We start from the raw sequence: 24,054 nt of genomic DNA, 5'->3' as shown, positions 1-24,054 counted from the left end.
TGATCCTTAAGAAGGAACTGCAACAGATGGAACCAACTATGAAAGGCGCCAAGACATTTCTCAAAAAAAAAAAGATAAATAAATAAAATGAAGCGCTTCAAGTAAATGAACGTCCATATTTAAGACCTAAATGTAATTGAAGACCTACTAAGCAATATCAGGACGTCATTTAAGGCCTAAAATTGAGATAATTACATTTTTTAAAGTAAACAGAGGACAGAATAGCGGTTTCACGCACACCTATGTCACATCAGCAGCATTTTGCATGAGCATAAAGCAGACAGAAAGACTCCTCAGTCATTCTGGTTTAAATCTATTTACTGACCCATAAAAACTAGGCAGCAAATACATGTTGGCAGTGGCAAGTCTTCCTCGTCCAAAAAGTAATTTTGACCCAGAGTGGGACCAGACTGTGGGGGACTGGGTGACACAGGCCTCTGTTTGCAGAGAGGGTAATAGATTAACGAACTGACAGTGGTGGCCAGAGGTGTGGTGTTGTGTGCTGGGTTACAGTAAACTCATCAGGTCATCAGATACATTACAAAAATCATCTTCATCAGTATTAACATAATAACAGAAGGCCAACGTTCCAGTTTCAATTCTGCATTACAAATGTACTGTTAAACAGACAACTCTACATTTCATACAGGTTCAATCGTTGCTTAACATATCCTATTTTCCTGTGGTAATACTCACATAGACAGTAACATAATTCTGAAAAAGCATATTAAAAATGAAATACACATCTGTCCACAGTGTGGTGGGCATTATTTGTTTGACAAAAAGAAACAGCAGGAAACCTACGTGTATATCCCTGACCTAGAAAAGTACAAATTTGTCGTACTCACAAACACCAACAGCATTCTTATTAGCCCAACACATGAAAGGAAAAGAGTCAGTATGCCTTCACCTGACATTTATAGACCCACAGAGAACAGAGGTCCACAAACAAGGAGTGAAATGATTTGCTCAAGTGCCCCTGTCCTGACCTCACCAACTCGGAGCAACTCAGACAGAGAGATCTAACAATAGAGCAAGGGTGGGTAGATGGAGAAAGAGCCGCAGGGCAACAAAAGAGACACAAACAGTCAATCCCCTGCCGTTGGACTTTCATATCTCTTTTTCTGCCACAGGATCCCCACGTCCCTTTGGTGCACTATCCCATCAGGCCCATCCTATCAAGTATACTCTCCACAGTGAAAATCATTTTAGTGGGATGCTTGAGGCAGAGGCATAGGCTGACCTGCGATGGTGCAAAGGCTGCTTCAGGGAGCCCAGCCTTACTTTGAGGCTCTGGGACTTTAGGAGGTCTCGGTGGATGAGATGTATTAGGCTGGGAAAAGTGCATGAAACATGTTTAGTTTTGTTTGCGGTTTTGTGCTTTAGTTTGGTGTGGAGTTGAGGCTTGTGGAAACACACTCGCTTCCCATCACTTTCCTTACTAAGAATTCTAGGGATGGGGATTAAGGATATATGGCGTCTCACAAGAATCCTGAGTTTTAAAATAATATTACTACTACTACTACTACTACTACTACTACTACTACTACTACTACTACTACTAATAATAATAATAATAATAATAATAATAATAATAAACAATAATAACAACAACAACTAAAGACAGTAATCATGCCGATAACCATGGCTTGATGCTATCAGCGGTCCTATGGGGTCAATGCCCTGTGAGCTGGCATCCAGGACAATGTGCCAATGCAACAGTTCATCTACAATGGCTTTCTGAACAGCACGCCTATCTGTGGCGGACAGCATGCTTGGACATACCATACTTCAGAGCTCAGGGGTTTAAAGGAGTAACAAAATGTTCGGTGTAGTACCCACATGTTAAGAGTCTGCCGCTTTGGGGAAGAAAAACCCCTGTGGTCCTCGTGTCCAGGGTTGGACATGACGTATTCCATGCCCACAGTCGCCAAAGGCAGGGTTGGTGACCAAGCATTCGAGGGTTGCACCTACATACGCAATGTTCAGTGTTAGTAGGGTACAGCATGCGTCTGTCTGGTGCATGGAGACTCTATGGCAGAGGCAGGAAGCCAAGCTCTGGGGAGTCGCTGAAGATTAGGGCGCTGTGCGGGTGCAGGTACGACGGGCTACCCAGCAGGAAGCCAGGGTTGGGGGCGCGCAGGGTAGGCCGGCGGAAGCCTCGCGAGGAAGGGCAGGGGTGCGTCTCCGGGGCCTGGCGTCCGGAACAGCCGGTGGTGGGTGGCGAAGGGGCCCGGGTGCCCTGTGGACTGGAGATGATGGTGAGCGGACGCGTGTCCTGCTGGCTGGGGCTCAGCGGGACCGTTTTGGGTGTGCCGGGCGAGCACTGGCTCTGAAACATGGGGGAGTGAGCCACCGTCTCGAGCAGCTCCTTGGTGCCTTGCGTGCACTGTGCAGCAGAGATGTTGAGAGGGGGGGGGGGGGGGGGGGGGGGGGGTGTTGAGAGAGGAAAAGGAAAGAGAAAAACACACAAAGGCAAAGAGGGAGTGAGTGAGTAAACACGCATTGAGGGAGTGAGTGAGTAAACACGCATTGAGGGAGTGAGTGAGTAAACACGCATTGAGGGAGTGAGTGAGTAGTTGGTGAGTGGCTAGGTGAGATGAGAAAGTTGGTTAGCTGAGTGAAGACAGTGCAGATTGGGCAGGGGTGAGTCTGGGTGAGGCGGTGCACTCACAAAGCCAGCTGGACGGGATGAGAGGAATGAGCTTAAGATTTTAATTAAAAAAAAAAAAAAAAAACTACACATGAACAAGAAATAGACACCACCATGGATAACCACAACTCTAGTTGTGGAGAACATGTAGGAATATAAGAAGATTAGTTTTTTCAAGGTCACAAAATACAGGGGGGAAAAAAATACAGGATGGCTATGATGACTTATTACTTATTTATAGAATCTAAAAGGAATAATATAATTATGTCAATAAATGTCAAATTCTAATTCCACTTTTTTTAAAAAGTCAATGTATGAACGTATTTAAACATAGGAATTTCAGCGTTCATATAAACTACCTCTTCTACATCGTAATAGCATACTGAATCTGCAGGGTTGTAAGTAAAATGCTTCAAGGACCCTGTCTGTTTCGGTAGAGATGGCCTACAGCCCACTAAGAGTTTGGCATTTTAGCAAGCTTCTAACGTGCTGAGGAAACATGAGACATTAATCATGACGAGTGGCAGAGTGATCAAGGAAGACGGGCAGACAGCGCGTGAGAGAGCAGCAGAGCACGCAGTGAGGAAGGAATGGAGCACCAGACCGGCATGCAGAGCCAGGAGAGTGGGCAGGCGGGCATTTGGGCGGGCATCGCGATGCCCTGTTATCTCCTCACTCACCCCTTACCATCCCCGCTGCCCCCCTCCCCCTTGCCCAGCGGAGGGGGCATGCTTCCCATCAGCCGGTGCAGGACACAGCAAAGTCCTGGCAGGTCTCCTCCTGTGGGGGCAGGATTATACAGCACAACACAACACTAGCCATGAGTGCAGAACACACTTAAAAAGAGAGCTCAGAAAGGGAATCCACTCACTGATACTGTTGTGCTTTTTACATGGATTAGGTACATCACACCCTGTTACACACAAGTCATATTATATAGAAAACTGTATACAATCTGAGGTTACTAGATCATACAGCTTAAACCTGTGAACACAGCCAGACAGCTATGTGTTTCTTTGCCATATTTATTCACAAATGTTGGGAACTCTTGATTAGTCTGCTCCTTTATTTTTTTTATTTTGGTGGTGACATAAACTGTCCTTTGTGATCTTGTGGGGAGAGAGGTCAGACAGGTCAGTCATGCAAAACACTCCGCCAAGGTCCATCCACAGTTAGCATGGCAGGAATATTTCAGAGGGCTCAAGCTTTTTTGGCTTAGAGTTGCTTTTTGGCCTAGGGTATATCGATATCCAGCCGCTATCTTTAGTATCTCTAGATGGCGCTCCTACCATGTTTGTGTCGTTCTTGGCCAGGAAGGGAGGCAGCTCCTGCTCTGTGGTAATGATGGGTGGAATGTCCTCTGGAGGCAGGAAACCTCTTCTGTCTATCAAACTGGAAAGCACACAGGACCCACGAGGACAAACATGAGGACATACAGCATAGCACATAGGACCCATATGAGGACATACAGTATAGCACATAGAACCCATATGAGGACATATAGCACATAGGACCCACATGAGGACATATAGCACATAGGACCCACATGAGGACATATAGCACATAGGACCCATATGAGGACATACAGTATAGAACATATAACCCACATGAGGAGATATAGCACATAGGACCCACATGAGGACATATAGCACATAGTACCCATATGAGGACATACAGTATAGCACACAGGACCCATATGAGGACATACAGTATAGCACACAGGACCCATATGAGGACATATAGCACACAGGACCCACATGAGGACATACAGTATAGAACACAGGACCCATATGAGGACATATAGCACATAGGACCCATATGGGGACATAACTCAACCTGATACAGTACATAAGTGTTGTCACAATACCAAAATTATTGTTTCGATACCAATACAAAGTCAAGAATTGCGATACTTCTTCCGATACTTTTTAAAAAAAGGTATTTGATTTGGGGATACTTGATACTTGTAGGTATTTGATTGGGGTACGTCATCAGTAATATTGAATATAGTGTGATCATTCACACCAGTGGCCATCCTAGATTCTGCTTGGCTCTCTCCACACAAACACACAAAAATGATGGCCTATGTCATTTGTTTTGGTCATATATCTTGGAATTATATAAAGTGCATATTTTGTTAATAATGTATAGTATTTTATAATCTGCATAATTACTAGTAGCTAAAAAATGAGTAATTTGAATACTTCATATTGATTTTCAAACTATTATACTTAGGCATATCTTTAATGTGGTGTGTAGGGCTAATTGAGTGCACATTGGTAGTGTGTAGGTGATTTTAGATTGATGATTTTAGTGAGCACTACACCAATAGAGGCATAGTTAGCAAGGAGCTCTCCAGTTTGCCAAGGTTGCGTAGCCCATTTCTAAATTACATTAAACCCAATAGTAGACCTAAATTACCTAAAACACATAGCCTAGGTAGGTTAGCAACATAAACTTGAGAGATCAAGTAAGCAATTCAACTTATATATAAATATTAGCCTATTATTATTATGTGTTACCATAGCATCACTTAAACTAGCAGCCATGTCTCGCTGTATATGGCAGGACAGCTGTGCATACTTGTGTGAGGAGAAAAGACGCACAGCCACAGGCTAGGAGATGAGGCGCTAGAAGCATGCCTTGCACACACGGTCATTCTTAAAAGTATCAATACTAATAAAATTAGGTATTGTGACATTTTTAATTTCAGGGTATTGCGATACTTTTGGAGTATCGGTACACCGTTCAACACTACAGTACACCACTACATTACTTGAGTTGGGTCACATTCAACATGGACTAAAACAGAAGGTAATATAGGCTGTCATTAAGAGCCGTCTACCAGGTCATAAATAAACAAATATATTGTTGATCAGGCTTAGTTCATTCTGTCAAGTACAAGTGTATATTGATTTATTTTCCCCAGACAAGTTTGAGTAGAACTCTGTTGCCAAAAGGGATCAGTGAACAACACAATTACACAACCAAACGGTGGGAGCAATGAGCTGTAAATGTAATCCAGTTCAAGTGCTTCAAAACTACTACTACTAACCAGTCCTTACCTGGGTGGCATAGGTCCACAAAGCACCACACAGCAGTTGGTGAAAATGTTGTTGTAACTGTATGGGTTCTTATAGTCCTCTACACCTCTTTTGCTCGACCACGACCCTTTGATCTGTAGGTAAAAAAAAAAAAAAAGAGTTGAGCAAAGCAAATGGCCTAAATTTCACTTAAGGCACTTAAACAAAACATTCGGATTTTTTGTGATTTTTGTGAGCTGCTATACAGGTTATCAAGACAACTTATTCAGTCTGTTTCACCACTGAAGGTAGTAAGAGGCCCTTTCCAAAACCAGTCCCTACCCACTTGTCCCACAGTTATGGAGTGGCCTCGAGTGGGAATGATTAGGGCATAGGGTAGAAATACGGCAGATCAGATTAGGGACAATCTTCCCTCTCCCTAGCGGAAAACAGGATCTGACGTAACCATGGATTTGTTTACAGGTGTACTCAAAATTGTACTAAGTGCCCTCCATGATGTGCTGCATTAGTTGACGCACACCTTCGACAAGTCACCATCAGTGTGACACACTACCACTTAATAATATTTGGTTTCAGATGGCCCTTAAAATGGCAGACCCTCCACGTGAAACCGCAAACAGAGTGCTGGTGGCTAGGGAAAGGGTATAGTAACTAGTTTCGGAAAGGGCCGTTATTTAAACAATACTCACATCTTCATTGGTGGTTAGGTTTGAGGCTACCAAGTAAGTATGGAAGCCTGACAGGCCCAAAACAGACCATATGGAGAAGAAGCACACCACCAGCTCCACAATAGTGCAAAAAGTTAAGGTTCAAATGAAGAAATCATTAGCATCTATGCCTAAATTAATAGCTAAGTATGTTCATATGAAAAGATTCATATTAAACTAACATTATTTAAACTTTGCCATCATGAGAGCATAAAAAACAGGCAAAAATGCTCTGAAGGAGAAAATAAATTGCATTTTGTGTCATGGCGCAAGAAACCATTTTTTCTGGGCTTTCAAATAAGATGTCGATGTGACTAGGGGACGTGCCGGGATTTTCAGATTTGACTGTTCATTTCCATGCCTATAATGGCCATAAAAAGGAAAAAGACATAGAATTGAAGGGAAATTTAGAAAAGCACAGTTTCTACATCACATTGCTCTCAGCTGCAAAATCATTCTAGTCTTTTTTTCCCCATAAGGTTTTCAGAGCATGAATCATGAGGAAAAACAAGCCAAGGCAATTTTAACAATCAAAAACCGTATAGACTTTAGAGGTACCAGTTAATAAAATAACTGAAACGTGTATGGCATGGCTCCTTTAACCGCCTAAAAGACCCAGCAATGCATTTAACCCAGCAATGCCCAGCAATGCATTTAACCTTTACACAGGCAAACAGTCAAAACCACATTGCACTGACGTCTGGGTGGTGTGGTAGGGGGTGGGGGTCATTACAGCAACATTACGACAGAGGAACACCTGCAGGTCACAGACAACAATCTGCCTCCTGTCAGCAGTCAACATGGGCAGCGTCATGACTGCTAGCTCTTAGCCAGTTGCCTGATCCAATTAGAGGGGAGTGGAATTAAGATGGAGTGGAGAAGGAGACGCAGAGGAGCAGAGGAGAGACGTAGACAGCTGAATGAGCTGCACTCTGTTGCTGGCGGGAGAGAGATGTGTGTGTCTGTGTGAGAGAGAGAGAGAGAGAGAGAGAGAGAGAGAGAGAGAGAGAGAGAGAGAGAAAAGGGACCAAAGATGAAGGATATCTGGCAGGACTCTGCTGAACTGCGTTGAGGATGCCGTTGCCTCCCTGGGCTCCTAGAAGGAAAAGGAAAAGCCACCCGTCAATGATTCACTTTAAGTGCCACATCAGTTATAATGCACAAAACATGGATTACATCTATGACATCCACCAAAAATGTTACATGATTGTAAAAGCGTAAATGTATTGCTTGCAATGTTAGTGTTGAAGTAGGAAGTATAGTAATCCCCCACTGTAGTCAATGCTCATTGGTGCAATGGTTTCAAAATCAACCTAATCTCTACACTGGAAACAATGCCTACTGGCAGGAGGCCAGACAAATATTGACCCAGGTCCTAAGATTGAAAATATTTATTCTTGCATTACACTTGTACAAAACCAAATTACACATTTCCTTACACTCCCTGAAACTATATACACATACCAAATGGAAAAAGAAACACTCCTGAACACAATGAAGTACTGTTCCATGCTGACTGGAAACATGTGCGGTCTCGCTCACCCTAGCATACCTAATACCAGGTACAGCAACAACAGGCTGTTACCTATCAGCACCTGAGGTGACAGGACATTTAGGTCAGACAACAAGCTCTGGAAACAGTGGTCCCTCAGAGAGGTCACCGGAATATTTAATTTGCGGTTGTTGGCCCTAGCCGTGGCGCAACTGGTTCAATTCCTGCCCAGTGGTCCTTTCCGGATCCCACCCTGACTTTCTCTCCCACTCACTTCCTGTCATTCTCCACTATCCTGTCACATAAAAAAAGCCAAAAAAAAAAATTTGCGGTTGTCAGGAATCACTGTGTAAATTCACTGTAGATGTATGCGCAGCAGGACAGAAAACACATTTGAAAAATACAACATGAACTGCATTAGTGTTTTTCGACATTGAAAACAGGCTTTTATGGATTACAGTCACCTACTGTGCTAAGCTGTGCAGGTGCTCAAAACAGTAACAGCACTACACTAAATGTGCTTTACCTGCGTGCACAGCTCTGAGCGTGACTGCATACATGTATATGCGCGTATGTGTGTGTGTGTGTGGGTGTGTGTGTGTGTGTGTGTGTGTATCAGCACAGCAAGAGTCAAAACAAAGGTGTGATGCAGTGACTCAGAGCATACTTACGCAATGTGAGATGGGTGATCACGCAGCCAAATATGAAGGAGGTCAGGAAAGACAGCGACACTATGAAGGTGTAGAAAAAGCGGTAGTTCCGCTTACCCACACAGTTCCCAACCCAGGGGCAGTGATGGTCAAACCTCTCTGTTAACGTCATACAAAACCACAGGCAAGACATGTAACAAAGCAAAGCCTCTGGAGGATGGTACTCAAGCTTAGTCCCCAAGGAAGCTATACAAAGCTGAGGTTTATTGTGGTTCTGGTCCGACCACTTTCTTTGTCTGGTACAAATTACATACCGACCAATGAATAAGGTCTGCATACAGTGTCAGACATTTTTATATGACTTTGACATATGTTTTGTGCCCTGTAACCAAGTTTCAAATGTAAACTCAAGAAGTGCAAAAAGTATTATTTTAAAAATGATGCTTTGATAAATTAGTATTTTTCATGCTCCTTCAATGTCTGTAAACTAAAGGATGACACTTGCATACAAACTGTATGTCTATACTTGTACTGCCCTAGGACATATCTGCTTTTTCCTGCTATAAGTAAATCTCTTTTTAAGAACAAATGACTATCAGACCATATGCTCACATTTCACTTGGAAAATAAGATTTTTATTAGCATAGTAGTAAAAAAATGTTTTCCACAGAATGAAGGCTGAAGGATTAGCACAGTTAAGCACGTATCTGTTACCAAGAGTCTACTGTAATAGTGTCATTCTCTCAATCTCTATGAATTGGAGTTGTGCTAGACACAGATTAGGAGAGATTAGCATTGCTGTTGCCATGGCGAGTGAGGGACTGTGCTCTTACCCACGCAGTTGTCGCACAGGCTGCAGTGTGATGTGCGCGGAGGCCGGAACATTTTGCAGGTAAAGCAGTATTTAAGCTTAACCACCTGGTCATTGATAAGGATCTCCTTTGTGCGGGGAGGGGGGCGGTAGGTGGAGGAGCCTGAGTTGTCTTCATTAGGGAGGAACACACACACACACACACACACACGAGACATACAATGAGAACCAGTCCATCCAAGAACCTTAACTACCACTTTGCCAAAAGATGTGCAATATCTACCACAGCATTTCCACAAAAATACTGTATTGAGCACAACATGATGACAATGAGCTGGTCAAGACCTGAACATATTGGCCCATACAGAGTCCAGCTGTCAAACTTTAGGGCCACAGATGGTGCACCAGTCCCTGACCCCCTGCCACCACTATTACCACCAAGTTAAGGCTCTTACCTATCTGCCTCTCAATGTCGGCAGCCTCATCTGGCAAGGCCCTCGGCAATATGCCAGGGTCTGTAAAGCTGGTGTGCAAGAGAGAGAAGACCACGAACACAAACAACACCCCAGCTATTACTGGGATGCATACAGTCAGGTGGGCCACCAGAAAGGGGCAGCTGAGAACAGGGAACAGACAATAAGGTTAACATTACCAGCTTTCCTAGTTGTGCCAAGACAGTGAAAATCATACAGAAAAAGGGATCTAAGCATTGCTAAGTATACATGATGCAAAGCCAGCAAACACACGTAAACGGTAGACAGTAGCAAAGAGATATGCTCAAACACACTCATTCACTCCCGATAGATACATTGTGTCTTCAAAAGCCACACTGGCAAATAGTAGCAAAACATGATTGTCATAACGCTATAATGTAGCAAACAGTTGAAGAAGACGTTACTTACTCAAATATAAAAAATAGGCCACTGGTGATGAAGATAAGGCCAAGAGTCAATGGCAGTACACCATTTTGCCGGGCAACAATAATCCGTCCGTCACAAAAGAAGCGATTCCTCCCGGGGAACACTTCCCACCTTCTCCGCTGTCGCTGGACATTTTTACTAGCAAGCGGTAGTGTTGACGTAGGTGTTGCCGTAGGTGTAGTCAGTGTTCGTGGGTCAATTTGTTGGTATTCACAGTTTTTCATGGTTTGAGAAAAGTTCAACTCCGTGCCTGACTTGGTTTCTTAGTAACACAATGTGGCAAATAGGTACACTGACATGTATGAACTTGCTATGAACCAAACTAGCCACCGTTAGCTTGTGTTGACGTTAACAAACAAGATGCTATATAGCTAACATTATCCTTCAAATATAAATAAACAATGTAACTACATCCCTCTAATAAGTTTGACGACAATTAGCCTGTAGGCTATTGACCTACTTGATCATGAGAGAGGGGAAAATATACCGTAATGACGAACTACAACTACCGGTTGCTAACCTTACATACCTTCAGCTAACGTTACTTTTCCAAGCTAATATAGCCGAAAGCTACTAGCTAGATCTACTGCTAGCTGCTTTGCTAACTAACTGGGGACATTGCAGGATCATTTAGACAGCGTTGAGGCTAACCTTGCCTCACATATACCGCTAAGTTACATGTAGCCAGCAAGCCGACTGATTTCAAGCTCACTAAAGATGATAGATGACCAACCAATATTGCAAAGTCTGTAACGTTAGACTAGCCAGTCAGTAAACTGGAAAAAAACATCGAATGCAAAACTGTCACTTCTATCCATGCATTATATTCACAGCAAAATGGGTAATAACGTTAACGAAGAGAGCTTGACTGCTATCAATACACAAACAATCAAGGTTCAGACTCCATCCCAACCGCAAAACAAACATGATTTAACTAACGTTAGCGTACTGATTTTCTTCAGCTTAAGGTCGGGTGAAATTAGGTGTTCAATTCGTTATGCCTGAGACATTCACCGTTGGTTTTACAGCGAGGCTAGCGAGAAAATAGAGGCGCTAGTACTTATGGCTTCTGGATAATAACAGGCGTAACGTTACCCGAGTAGCAGCTAACAACCACCTTAATACAACGTTAGCTCTTGGAGGCTTTCATCTTTCAGCTGTGTTTCTTTCGTATTCTCTCGCGTTATCAATCAGACCGCTGCACGTGTGTCCTTCTCGTAGATTAAATACAAGGACCTGAAATTGTAGCTAGTCAGGTATTTAGCTGCTTGAGGTGAAGTCATGTCTTTTGGCAGCTCCGACATTCCAACCGACTGACTGGCTAGTAATGACATGTACAAACACAACACTGGTGGAGGTAGGCTACTATACCGCAAACATACACCGCAACATGTGATTGAAACAGCGACCCATCTGGTTCTACCACTAATAGGCCATGTGCCAGAGATTTGTCACATCATTGGTGTTGGCTATATGTTTTTATAGAAATTAATTAGTTTTAGCTGTTTTTCCATTTCCCTACATCACATAGGCCTTTATCACATATGCCCCTATGGGACTAATTGGCACATTCTTCAGAACAATCTTTTTTTTGTTTTTCAGGAATGGGGACACATTTAAATGGAAACCATATTGTTGATATCAAATTGTGCAACAGAATGTGTTCCCATACATTTTAAGTTGAACACATATAAAGGAATAATAAAATACATATTCATACAATATTAATACGCATAAGTAAAGCAATGAAAAACAAATTGATTTGATTAAGCAATGAAGAAAATTGGACAATTCAGGGCAAAACATGCCCCTGTGACACTGCATTACATTCTTGACTATGAAACTGCACTGACAGAAGCTCAGAAGTGACCCCCTAAAACAATGTTAAAGTGTGGCCAGATATTGAACTGCAACCAGTCTTTGACTTAAAGGGATACGCCACCATTTGGGAAAATATGCTCATTTTCCACCCTCCCTCGAGTTAAACAATCAAGTTTTACCTTTCTCCAGTTCATCCAGTCGTTCTCTGGTTCTGGTGATACCACTTTTAGCTCCAGCCTAGCATAGATGATTGAATCGGATTAGACCATTAGCATCTAGCCCGCTAGCATCACACTTAACATTTCCGGTAATTTTCCTATTTAAAACTTGTCCCTAAAAGGTAAAACTCAAGTGTTTAACTCGAGGGGAGGTGGAAAATGAGCATATTGCCCAAATGGTGACATATCCCTTTAAAGTATAACTTCGGAGTAAAAAAACAACTTAGGGTCTATTTACGGTAGTTAACAACTTCAAACTTTTGATTGAGAGCAAAATTACGTTAATTGGTGGCGTTTTAAGCAAGACCTATAGATCACTAAATGGGCTTACAATGATGCTAACAGGGCAAGGTGTTACTTCTCTAGAACTCTTTAGACCACTAACAATGCTCAAAATACTTCTGTGGTAGTGTGGTGAGGTAGCCTGACGAGCCAGATCCACATTAAAATGTAGGGTCTGGGCACTCACCGTTCGCAGTGCTCAGTCCGAGGGGCGGGATAATCGGTTGTCTTTCAAATTCCCTCTGCACGCAATAGGACAGCGCTATGAGTCCCATGCGTTTCCCACCAGCGGAACTAGTTGGCTAGTTCAAACTTTTGCCAACTTAATAAAAGCTTAACTCGTGTCACACTGTTCGCAAACAGCAACATCCATCTTATTTGTTTTCAAGTAGCAGGGAATTCAAGCCAAATCGTTGCAACTCGGCCATCAATCATTATGTTAAGCCCGCCTAACGACTCTATATACGATTTGATTGGCCTGATAGAAGTTTAATTTTTCGAGCTCACAAGCCAACGGAGAGTTGCTAGACTAGCCCTTTGCTGCCGCTAGGGTGCGTCTAGATTTCTAGGCTAGTGGTGAGGGTTTCTACAGACAAACCAAAGTATTGTAAACTTTAAAAGTATACAGAGAGGTTACAACAAGAGCTGTATCTGTAGGAAGAAAATTCCATGGCTTCCTGGTCTAATATCGTCAAATCAGCGTGCACGTTCCATAAAATCAGCGCTGCGCAGATCTGGCTAAACGCTCAGGTTCATCCAGATCTGCGTATCGCTGAAAGATCGAACGCACCTGCCCAATTAAACATATTCACCTTCAAAAAATGGTGCAAGGTAGTCCCCTCTGGTCCATGGCCTATAATGCTGGTGATTTACTAAATAACATTGTCTAGGGATTTCTTTCTAACAAACTGGAAACTGGAAAGGCAACTGCTGCTGCTGCTGAACTTTATTGAAGTCTCGTGTTCAGTTTGGCTGTTACGATACACCACGGTTTTCTAGTGAAAGAATTTTGAGAGGAACGATCCAAGACTCTTCACCTGTGTTTCCTTGTCTGAGAACAAAAGATATATAGTTATAATATTTTCTCAGATTTCGTCAGAGTACTCATCAATCAGAACAGTACTGTGCTCATGACATGCAGACTTAAATGTAGTCATTATCTTTTAGTCATATACAGCCTAGAATTAACCAGACTTACAAATAAGATGCCCATACAGGTTAACAATGTTTTTATGTGGGCTACAGGTTTAAATTACAGGTTTTTCATGGAACAAAAAATCAGAGATTGAACTAAATAATATTTGTTTACTTGTCTGCTCGTTATCCACATTATTTTTCTGCCTCCTTGGTCTTGCAGGTCTACCTTTCTTAGAATGCTTTAGGGGCACAAAGACAAATAGGTTCAATATTCAAATGGTTGTAATCAATATGAATATAAGAGCTAAATCATATTACCTTACCTTCTTTACTTTAACACTTATCACTCTTCTGCCTCTCAAGTGACTCGCTGGGTGTGGTGTGATCTCAGACCCCATTTTGGGTGGAGCTTGTGATTTACTGTGGTAATCAACTTGTGCAAAAGGCCAGAACGTCACTTTCTTTGAGCCAACTGTGCTTGACTGGCAAGGTGTCCCCTTGGTTACACTATCAGGTGATACTGGAGTCATATCTCTGCTTGGGTTGTCTGAAGCTGAACATGGCATGCCAGCACGCAGACTACAAACATCTGAGGTATGCTGGTTTTCTAGAACTGGGATGACATCAAATGGATGTGATGCAAATTTCAATATTTCTTCAACAATAGTGGTCACAACTCTCCCAGCTGCAGCCTCATCTTTGGCAGTCAACAAAGTCTCCAGGATACTCCAGTAGTCAGGATGTTCACTGAGTTTTATTCGTGCCCCAAGCGCAATCCGTGCAACAACATTGTAATCGTTGGAGATGTCACACTGTTTTTTATCATTAATTATTTTCACTCCGGGACACTCTGAGAGTGTGTTCAGTGACCTAAGAAAGAGTTTTGGGGTGAGATGCTGTGTGTGTTTTTTTTTTTTACACAGTTCAAGCAAAAGTGTTGAGATGATGTCCCATACTGTCTGGTAAAAAATAAAACACTGGCCAGACTGCTGTGGAGAACTGCCTATGGATAAGGAATCATTGAGATGAGAGGTCTGATCCGGTAAAGGAGTGTCACTTGATTCATTCAAAGAGATTAGCCTGTAGGTTTGAGATGCGATTGCGACAGCCATTTTGGTGACCACTTCTTTCTCCCTGGACCTCAGAGCACTTTGAAGGTTCTCCACTGAGCCACATTGTTCCAACATCTGTTTGTAGACCTCTGTTGCTGCTTGATTAAGTTCAGCCAGAGAGAGCTGGGGCCAGTTCAGGTTGTCTGGCTGTGGGGTGCCAAACATTTCTGGGTCAGTGTAGAGCTCAACCATAACTGCATCCATTAGATTTTCTGCCATTTCTAAGGAACATGAACTTGATTGCTCTATTAGATCTACAGATCTAAGTGTAATGTCCCCAGAAATTGTGCCTGCTTCCTCAGTAATCCAGGATGCTGCAGAGCTAAAGCGAGTAGAGGCTAAGGAGCACAGTCGAGTGGAGGCTGTGCTGCTCAAGTTATCACGACTGAGGTGATCTGTGTTCTGGATACTCCTGGACAATAATTTGACCAGTGAGCTTGCAATCCTTTCCACTATGCGATCCTCACAGGCAGAAATGGCACAATGCAAATTTTCACAGCTGCCACTGTAATTGACCAAGTCTCGATAGACAGACCTGGCAACCTGCTGTGTGTCAATGTGTAAGGAGGAGAGCTGATCAGCACCCACTTCATCCAGTTGATGATATCGCTCTATCTGCAGAAGCACACTGTCAAGAAGATTTAGTGAAGCTGGATCAGAAATAGGACTGGAAGCACCACTAGGAGTATCAGGTCTATCAAAATAGATGTTGACCAACAAGTTAGCCACAATGTCCTTGATAGCTTCTGCTAACAGTGGTGGGGTGGGCCTGTCAGTGCTTTGGGGTGACAAAGGGCATTTGACTTTGTCTGCATTCCCTTGCTGTCGAAGAGCATTGGCCTTTACAGCACTGGGCCCTTTACCAGAGCCATCAGTGACCGGATTCAAGGTTGTCTGAGCTTTTTGAAAGTTTTTCCAAAACATATCTGGGTGATTCAAGGATGCTCTTGATGCAGAAGTGGTCTGTGTCTGAGCTCTCCAGAGTTTGCTCTGGCTATGATGGTCCTGGCTTAAGGACAATCCATTAAGTGCAGTGCTACCCCTGGATCTAGAAGTTTGTTTCACTTCTGCAGAAGAAAATGGGAAAGGATTTTTAATGGATCGTACAGGTATTTACTGCTTTTCACTGTGCTGCATTGCACTGATATTTCAAGTCATAAATAGCAGTTTAAACTACAAACTCATATTGTGTATTATCTGAGAGTTTATTTGGTTCATCTTGTTCAACATAACAGATACCTTAAATATTTTATGTTTTTGTCCATCGAGATGAAACAATACAAACCTCAACTTAAGAAATCTATTTAAGGATATAATGGGCAACTGAACAAATAGAATGCATATAGTATGGATTAAAATGGGAAAGTTTATTATTCATTTGTAATATGTTATTATGATTATTTATTGAATAATTTATATAATAATCAATAGATATAAACTATTCTAAACACATTTCAATTTTCCACAAACTATGCCCTACCTTGGATCACAGAGGCTTGCCTCCATGTAGCAGATACATTCTCTTTGAGTCTCTTTATGTGTACATGATGCAATAATGGGGGCACAGTGATGTCAAACTGGCTGGTGTCTGGCCATTCTATTAATTGTTCATTCTAAAATATATCTTTATTTGGCCACAATGCTTAAATGCAATTCCTCCTCACTTTTCCTACACATTTTCTCAAAGTGAAATCTAAAAACACCCTGCTTTCCTCACTCTCATATATTTACAGTGAGGTAGTATCCGTTTTAGCAATAGTTTGGGGATTTTTGGAAAGCGTTCAAAAACTCATCTTTTACTTTGCAATTAATTAATATTCTTTATGGAGTTATGGTTTGTGTATGTTTATGGTTATAGTTATTATGATTTGCTATTTTTATTTTAATATTTGTGTCATATATTTGACTTTCCTGTAAACTATTCATTTTAATGCTAATGGAATGGTTATTGTTATTTTTAAGTCACTATGTACAAAAGCATGTGCTAAGAAACATAAACATAATTATGACCGCCACGCAGCGAAGTGGCGAACATATAGGTTTAGTCAGATTTCTTTTCCTTTTTTTTTTCTTTTCTTTTTCGCATGTCCAAATTTCCGTCAAGGATTCCCGGGACACTGAAAGACCGGGGTAGACGAAACTTGGTGGGCATGTAACCCCACATGGATAGCATGGAACCATCGTTTTTCGTTTTGATCTGTAGCCCCCCCGCTGTACTGGACCCCCCCCCCGAAAGGAGGGTAGGGCAGACACAGTTTTCTGTGAATATCTTGAGAACCGTAGGGCCTAGGATGACCAATTTTTTCCGTATGTTTGCCTCCAGGGGTCATGTTAACCCATTCCATGTGCACACATGTGCATAAACAGATACACACGCACACACATACATTCACAGTAATCATACGTATGACACATACTCACACAGTAGACATATGTACGCATGCATGCACATGCACAAACACACATACGCAGGCAAACACACAAGCACGCACACACACACACACACACACACACACCCACACACATAAACATAAACGTGTACACGCACACATGCACACAATTCAAGAATTTCTCAGAATTATGAACAGGCAAGATGGGGGTGGGGTTGGGGTGAAATCTATGAACTAATCATGTTTTGGTACTTTGGTACTGAATTGAGTGTGGATAATGCAATTTAGTGAGACAGTTAGAATCATATAGGCCTTTCAGCGTGATTTATTTTTGTGAAAAAATGTGCTGGACTGGGCGGCGGTCATATTTTGTACCGCTCTGCGGTACATCTAGTTTATATGATTTCCAGTGTCTTTCTTATTTGTTTGGTTTTGTTGTAGTTGTTGTTGTTGTTTATATCCATAACACTGTACTGTACTCTTCCCAATACTTCACATTCTATTCAATATCGTCAGTCATTTCATCACACACTCCCTAATATGGTACACGGTAACATCTCTACTTCAGTGGCTACAGCTTTAGTTTAGTATCATACACCGCATAAATTCAAGAGCTGGGACAAAAATGATACGGTATACTATGTTATCTTTGCATTTGAACAGTTAAATCTAATTTATTTGACTTAGTACAGGCAATATTTGCCTACTCATTGTAGTTTTCCAGAGCACCATTGCCCTCCATCCTCATGTCCAGGGCTCTTGTTACAGTAGTAATGGTCATGAAATGACACTATGACTGACAGAAGACGCCATCAAAATAGGCTTTTAAAATGTACGGACAGGAATTACAGCAATCTTAATTTAAGAGGCACTTGAAAGGAACTTGAGCTTTGTTAAACATTGTTTCATTTAATTTGTCAACTTTTGTGAAACTGACACCACAGTTCAATGAATTGTGATAGTATATCATGAGTTACTCTGTGATTCCCACCCCTCATACATGCTTGTGACAAATTAACCGTTGCAGCCTGCTGTACATGACAGACTTACCTCTGGAGTCTGATGCAGCGCTGTGTGGTCGACGGCCTTTCACAGACTTAGTTGTCATGGCAGAATCAGCTTCCTGGAGTGACCCAAAAGCATGTGTGGCTTCCAACATCCTGTGTCTCTGTGTGTTCTTTACCCGTTCCTTCACAGACTCTGCACTCTGAGTCCTCCTGTCCTGAAGCATCCGTGTTTCATAAGACAGCACTCTCTGCTTTGTGATCAATTCTGAACCCAACATGCATTTGATTAACACTTTGAAAATAACCTTCTCATAAGTGGGCTTGAAAAGGTATAACACAGCAGGAGAGGGTCTGGCTAGGTTGTTGGTCTGAGTGATCGGACTAACATGAATTTTCAAATTTTCCGTGCCCACAACGTCTACCTGTTCTGACAAACCTGGACAAACAACCTCTGGTGGCTTTATAGTTGGTGGAGTTTGAGTGGACCTTTGATGGTTCCTCTCACTCTCCAGGGAACCTGCCTGACATTGAGATAGTTCTTCCACAACAACTCTCTGTACAATCAGAGCTCTGTTGTTAGCATGTGGCTGTATTACCAAACCTTCAAAGGTGGGATCTGCAATGGATATGTTGGTGTCTTTCTTTATCTTCATGTCTGTTGTTTGCTCTCCATAAGTGTCTCTCAAAAGTGACATGGCTGATTTTGAAAAAGCTTCAGAGAAGTTTTCATGCCCTGAACTGCTGATGATGGGACTCGAAGAGCATATGAGCTGAGAAGTGGTGTACGTCTGTTTGGAGTTGTGTCCTGTACTGTGTTGAAATGCACTTTCTGAGGTTGTGGAAGATACACTATCATGAACCTCTTGCCCACAACTGTTGTCTGGTGTTCTGAAGCAATTCATGATGGCATCTACAGGTCTGTCTACTATGGCTGCCTTGTCCGTAGCCCTTTGGCCACCTTTAGACTGGTGAGCAAGAAACTGCCTCACCTTGGTCTGAACAGCATGGTTAATTCCATCCATGGCAAATTCAGCCTTTAGTGTAGTTGAACCTGCATGGGTCGCACTAGTGTTGAGAGATGATATTTCAGATATTGCTTTGATTAAGTTAATCAGTTTTGTTTCACTGTTAGAAGACCAAGCAGATGTATCACAACCAGATGTTTCAATCAACTTCTCCCACAAAATAAAGACAATATCACTAGCTAAGGTTGAAAGCTCAGTCTGGTTGTCGCCCATGGCTCTCAAGCAACTCTGGCATGAAGGCAGATTTTCTCTGGAAGTACATTGACAGCGATGGACATTGCAAGAGTTAAAATCACTAAGGACACCTTTTTCAAGGACAGCTTTAACATGCTGATGAGCTGTTTTTTCAAACTCCATCTTAACATTTTCCATGATCTCTAAAGCTTTCTCTGAAGCATGCGGTTTCTGAGGTTGAGATGACTCACGCCCTAGAAAGTGTTCTGACATTTCAACAATCTTACATATGGAATACTTTGGTTCACACATGGTGCTCAGCTTCTTCAGGGCCAAATCAACAAATTCACAAAGAACAGCTTTTTCCATGGTTTTAGAAACAGTCTCAGTGTCAGAATGTCCTTGATCAAGTTTACTTTTGATACTGAGGAAGATTTGGTGAGAAATCTCTACTGCTTCATGGTGTTGTGTTTTTGGTGTCCAAAAAGATGGGGGATTCAGTTCTGTGACCTGTGGGAAATCAATGTCCTGCCTCATCACTACAGATTCTTCAGACGAAGTGAATGAGTCTGGCGTCTCAGAGTGTTTACTTTCTCTGGACTGTTGTTCTGCTTCATATTTGAGCTGATCCATAATGTCCATGACCATTTCATCAGCATACTGTTCTGTCTCAACAGCTGTCACTTCATCTGCTGGGGACACTGGTCTAGCAGACAACAGTCTAATGGTCTGTCCGACTTGGAGTTTTGGCCTGGCACTAGCATTTCTCTGAGCTGCATGGTGTTCCCCTTCGGCAGACACACTGTACACCGGTGCGCTACTGGATTTTTCAGCCTGCAGAGGGGGACGTTCATTCTGCATCCTGGATGATGGTGATAATGATGAAGAGGAAGATGGTGAGCTGGTTGTTTCTATCTGTGAATCAGCTTCTACGCTTTCATCGGGAAAAAGGGAATACACTCTCACTAGAATGTCCTCCACAAACTGTGAGTAGATTAGGTTCTTCTGTGTGGAGTCGGAGGAGTTGTGTTCACTAAAGAAAAGCCTTGGCTTGGTGAGCTGGGCTTTGACCTGGTTCCAACCATCATCTCCCTGCTGTGTTTTTTTGGCAGTTGGATCCATGAACATCTGCTCTGCACAGGCCACAGACTCCCTCTGTGTTTGAAGGTTCACCAGTGAAACAGACTGTTTGTATGGCAGTGCTTTGTCACCATCATAAAATCCTTCATGTGTGCTGGAGGTTGTTGATTTCAAATCATGGCAATACTCCTCATTGGCAGTATACTGAGACTTAGGCTCAACTTTATCCACAGAGGAGGACATCATAGTTTTCATCACTTCATGCACTGTTTTCCAGATGACCCTTTCAGCTTTTTTAAACAGGTCGGTATTTAGTGAGCCAAATTCGTCACCAGGGAGTGATTCAATCTTATTACTGTCTGGCTCTTTAAGCTTTTGACTGTAATGAGTGGAGGACTGAGGGGACATCAGAACTGATGCACAACGGGCATTCTGCAAACTGCCATCAACTGGTTTGGTGTCCTCAACATGACCGATATGGTTATTATGAGCAGTTGGTGTGTCCTCAGAGGAGCTTTGTTTGTCTGGTGAACGCTCATTTATAAACTGCAGCATGGCTGGGATGATGGCACCTATCATATCATTCCTCACTGTGGTGACGATATCTGTAATTACTTGAGGGTTTTCCTTCATGAGATTCTGTATTGAAAAGACAGAGAAAAACATTCCCCATACTTAAATAAAGTGCTCAAACTAAATGCATGTCTATATTACACTATGAATAACATTATCTACAATCATTGTTCAGTTTGCCTGCAATGTACTTACAGATATTTCATCTTTTTCTTCAGTCTGCTTCTGTTCACTGAAAAATACATTTCTACTTAATGATAACAACATAGCATGCAAAAGAAACAACATAACCCAATTTAACTTGTGATAAAATAGGACTATTGCAGTGACTGTGTGGTCCATAATTGGATTATACAGTAGTTGTAGTAGTAGTTCACAGTTGTAAGTGGTCTGCAAAATTTAACCTGAGTTGTGAAACAGTGACAATATCACGTGAATCTCCACCAATGCCTCCAGGGTTGGATGAAACATTGGTCTCCAGAGGAACATGCTTTGGTGGTGCCATGACCGAAATCTTCCTGTTATCTGAAAAGGAATACATGCAAAGAGGATACCTGCTCTTAATGTGGTGAATATCAAGTAGCCGTAATCACCACCTTTACCACCTGTACATGATAAAAACAAAAAAACAATCATATTCTTATTTGATGAACTGTGAGAACTACAGGAAAGCTGTGATCAAGAATTCAGCACTTACCAGAAAAGTCTCTGGGTTTGAGTCTAGGAGTATCTTTCTCAGTATCTCCTATTGGTGTCACAGTAGCTTTAGGGCAAGCAGCCTAAATTACATTTCATAAACACATGTCAGTTTGAGAAATGCATGGACAATAACTGTGAATATGATTCAGTTTCATACCAGCTTACATGGTTTGACATCTTCTCTGTGTGTGTCAGTGAAGCCAGTTTTTTAAGTGTTGGCCGCCTAATCATCAAGCTATCCCCACCTGCCGCTTGAAAAATAGAAAATATTGTTATAGTTATATTATAACTACTACATATATGAATCATTTGTGAATTTAGATTCTGGGTTTTTATTTCTGATTCTATATCCTTACCCTCTTTCAGGGATACAATTCCGATGTTGGTTAAAGCACCACTCAGTCCTCTGCCTTGAACAGCTAGATCAGGTTGATGCCATTTATTTCTCTGCGAAATTGTGAATAATCAAAGCCAGTTCAAACCAAAGTATAGTTAAGTTACGTAAAGGCCATACGTAGCTAGAAAATCTGAAATCTTAAATCTAGTTCATGTAAATCTGAGATTGGAGTCAGTAAAAACAGGATTTTACTTTGTTATGCCTTTACAGGTGGCTGGCCAGAGTTGTGTCTGGTTTAACTGACATGTACTTTTGGGTGTGAGCTGCAAACATTATGTAGAGGAGTGAGCTGGAAACTCTGATGCCTAAAGTACTTGTGAGGGCAGCACCCGCTGTTGTCGCTGATGCTGGGCCTCCTTCCTGCGTCGTTCCAGCCTCAGCTCTCTCTGCACGTCCTCCTCCACCTCCTTGAGGATCTGCTGCTGGCGAGTGCAGATCTCATGGAAACACCAGAGCAAATTTACCTTTTAAAACTTAGCAACTTATGTTTTTTACAAACATAAATCACAACAATTATCACAGTAACAATTACATACAACAGAAACAACCAGTGTCCCTGCTTGATCTATTTTACTTTTCATTTATAATAAATACTGAGAATTTCCATATATGATTGAACAACTACTTTTTTAACACCAAAAGCTTCCAGAAAATCTATTACCTTCCCTGACAAGTAACTTCCGGTGTCACTGTAGTGAGACAAGGTAAGTGACTTGCTTTGTGTCTTCAATTTCGGTAGCTTCAAAACATTACTGCCGCAACTCTGTGACTTCTTTGGTCCTGGTCCAGGTCCAGGCCTGCAAGTGTATCCAAATGCAGTGAGTAAATACTACGTTTCTCTTGTCATCATCAAAGAAAAGTTTCAACCCAAGCTCAGCCTCACCTATCCATGTCATTTTGCATGCAGTCCTGACCATGGAAGACCAACCATTCAATGAAGTCAGGCACAGACACGTCTGAGGAGATCCTGCCCTCCTGCTGTAGGATGAGTATCTTGCGCACCAGCTCTCTCTGAAAGTTTTACATCGTTTTACCTTTCTATTGAGTATACATTTATCTGAACAATATAGGTCCACTTAATACACTAGTGTTCTCAACACAAAATAACCTGCTCCATCTTAAACCTATGGTCCATTTCCCTCTGTAGATCTGTTAGGTATTTCTTGTATGTGTTGTACTCTTTCAAACTGCATGTGACCTCACAAATAAAAGAAATGACAACAAGTCATAATAAATCAACAACATAATAGTTCATGACAAATTTTATATATTGACTGGTGTTCTTACTTTGTTGTCTTTAGTAATGAATCCATCCTTCAAGAGATGCTTATGAATATCTTTACGGTACAAGTAGGTTTTTAGGTTTGGATCATGGAGGCAGTTGTAGGCAGCGCTTAATTTGTAGCCATAGGGATCTGTGAGATCGAAGTCTCCCCTCGGATGGGTAAGCTGAAAATAAGTTGTTATTAAAAAAAAATTATTCATTTTTTTACACTCTTCCAGTTGCACACAACAGAGAATCTGTTTCTGTCTCTTTAGATAGAACCATTAAAGCAACCCCATGCCACCCATCCTACCTGTTATTCCTTACATGGCCAAAATTATGATATGTGATACATTTTAATATGTAGTCCCATTTCTCTGGTTATCCAGATTTTGTAATATTGACAAGTTTGTACCTGAATCAGCTATGGGATTTTCCAAATTAGGATCATTCTGATCCAGATAAAACTTTTTGGACAACTGGGCCCATGTACAGTATGCCTGTTTTAGGCATAGCCTACTGTCTGTTTGAAACTGCATAGAAATTGTCCATTTAGTCAGGCCTAGCAACATTCTAAATTTGCCAAATGTTAGGCAAA

General features: G+C 41.9%; 2 protein-coding genes across 5 annotated transcripts; both read right to left on the bottom strand.

Moving 5' to 3' along the window:
- Positions 1-300: 300 nt before the first annotated feature.
- Positions 301-11,700, bottom strand: zdhhc18a (zinc finger DHHC-type palmitoyltransferase 18a). 4 transcript variants are annotated; one of them, XR_006034814.1, is made up of 10 exons: positions 10,260-11,698; positions 9,813-9,973; positions 9,380-9,529; positions 8,568-8,705; positions 7,449-7,500; positions 6,387-6,489; positions 5,719-5,831; positions 3,943-4,045; positions 3,341-3,433; positions 2,257-2,389 (listed from the first exon to the last, which is right to left on the bottom strand). XR_006034814.1 is itself a non-coding variant. In XM_042108262.1 (9 exons), the coding sequence occupies exons 1-9, from the start codon at positions 10,499-10,501 to the stop codon at positions 2,033-2,035; spliced, it is 1,419 nt and encodes a 472-aa protein (XP_041964196.1). In that variant the 5' UTR covers positions 10,502-11,700; the 3' UTR covers positions 301-2,032. The 4 variants fall into 4 exon arrangements, 2 of the variants coding, with proteins under 2 accessions (XP_041964196.1, XP_041964197.1); XR_006034813.1 differs by having other exon boundaries at positions 2,261-2,389; positions 3,334-3,433; XM_042108262.1 differs by lacking the exon at positions 3,341-3,433 and having other exon boundaries at positions 301-2,389; positions 10,260-11,700.
- A 1,826-nt stretch (positions 11,701-13,526) lies between these two features.
- On the bottom strand, positions 13,527-16,423 carry LOC121721379. Its single transcript, XM_042108260.1, has 4 exons — positions 16,328-16,423; positions 14,059-15,914; positions 13,908-13,974; positions 13,527-13,649 (listed from the first exon to the last, which is right to left on the bottom strand). Exons 2-4 carry the CDS (start codon positions 15,769-15,771, stop codon positions 13,594-13,596), a joined length of 1,836 nt encoding a protein of 611 aa, XP_041964194.1. The 5' UTR covers positions 15,772-15,914; positions 16,328-16,423; the 3' UTR covers positions 13,527-13,593.
- Positions 16,424-24,054: the final 7,631 nt, after the last annotated feature.

The sequence above is a fragment of the Alosa sapidissima genome, chromosome 10 (assembly GCF_018492685.1).
Source record: "Alosa sapidissima isolate fAloSap1 chromosome 10, fAloSap1.pri, whole genome shotgun sequence".
NCBI classification, from domain to species: Eukaryota; Metazoa; Chordata; class Actinopteri; order Clupeiformes; family Clupeidae; genus Alosa; species Alosa sapidissima.
The sequence above is the reverse complement of the archived record's forward strand: the minus strand, read 5'-3'. Positions and strand labels throughout refer to the sequence as shown.

Excerpts from the sequence above, each read along its gene's own strand:
- zdhhc18a (XM_042108262.1), bottom strand. The coding sequence starts at position 10,501 with ATGAAAAACTGTGAATACCAACAAATTGACCCACGAACACTGACTACA. Across the intron at positions 7,501-8,567 it reads GATCACCCATCTCACATTGC|GAGCCCAGGGAGGCAACGGC; the intron begins GTAAGTATGCTC and ends TTTTCCTTCTAG. Across the intron at positions 5,832-6,386 it reads ACCTAACCACCAATGAAGAT|ATCAAAGGGTCGTGGTCGAG; the intron begins GTGAGTATTGTT and ends TTTTACCTACAG.
- LOC121721379 (XM_042108260.1), bottom strand. The coding sequence starts at position 15,771 with ATGTTTTGGAAAAACTTTCAAAAAGCTCAGACAACCTTGAATCCGGTC. Across the intron at positions 13,975-14,058 it reads TAAGTGTTAAAGTAAAGAAG|CATTCTAAGAAAGGTAGACC; the intron begins GTAAGGTAATAT and ends GTGCCCCTAAAG. Across the intron at positions 13,650-13,907 it reads TGTGGATAACGAGCAGACAA|ACAAGGAAACACAGGTGAAG; the intron begins GTAAACAAATAT and ends TTTTGTTCTCAG.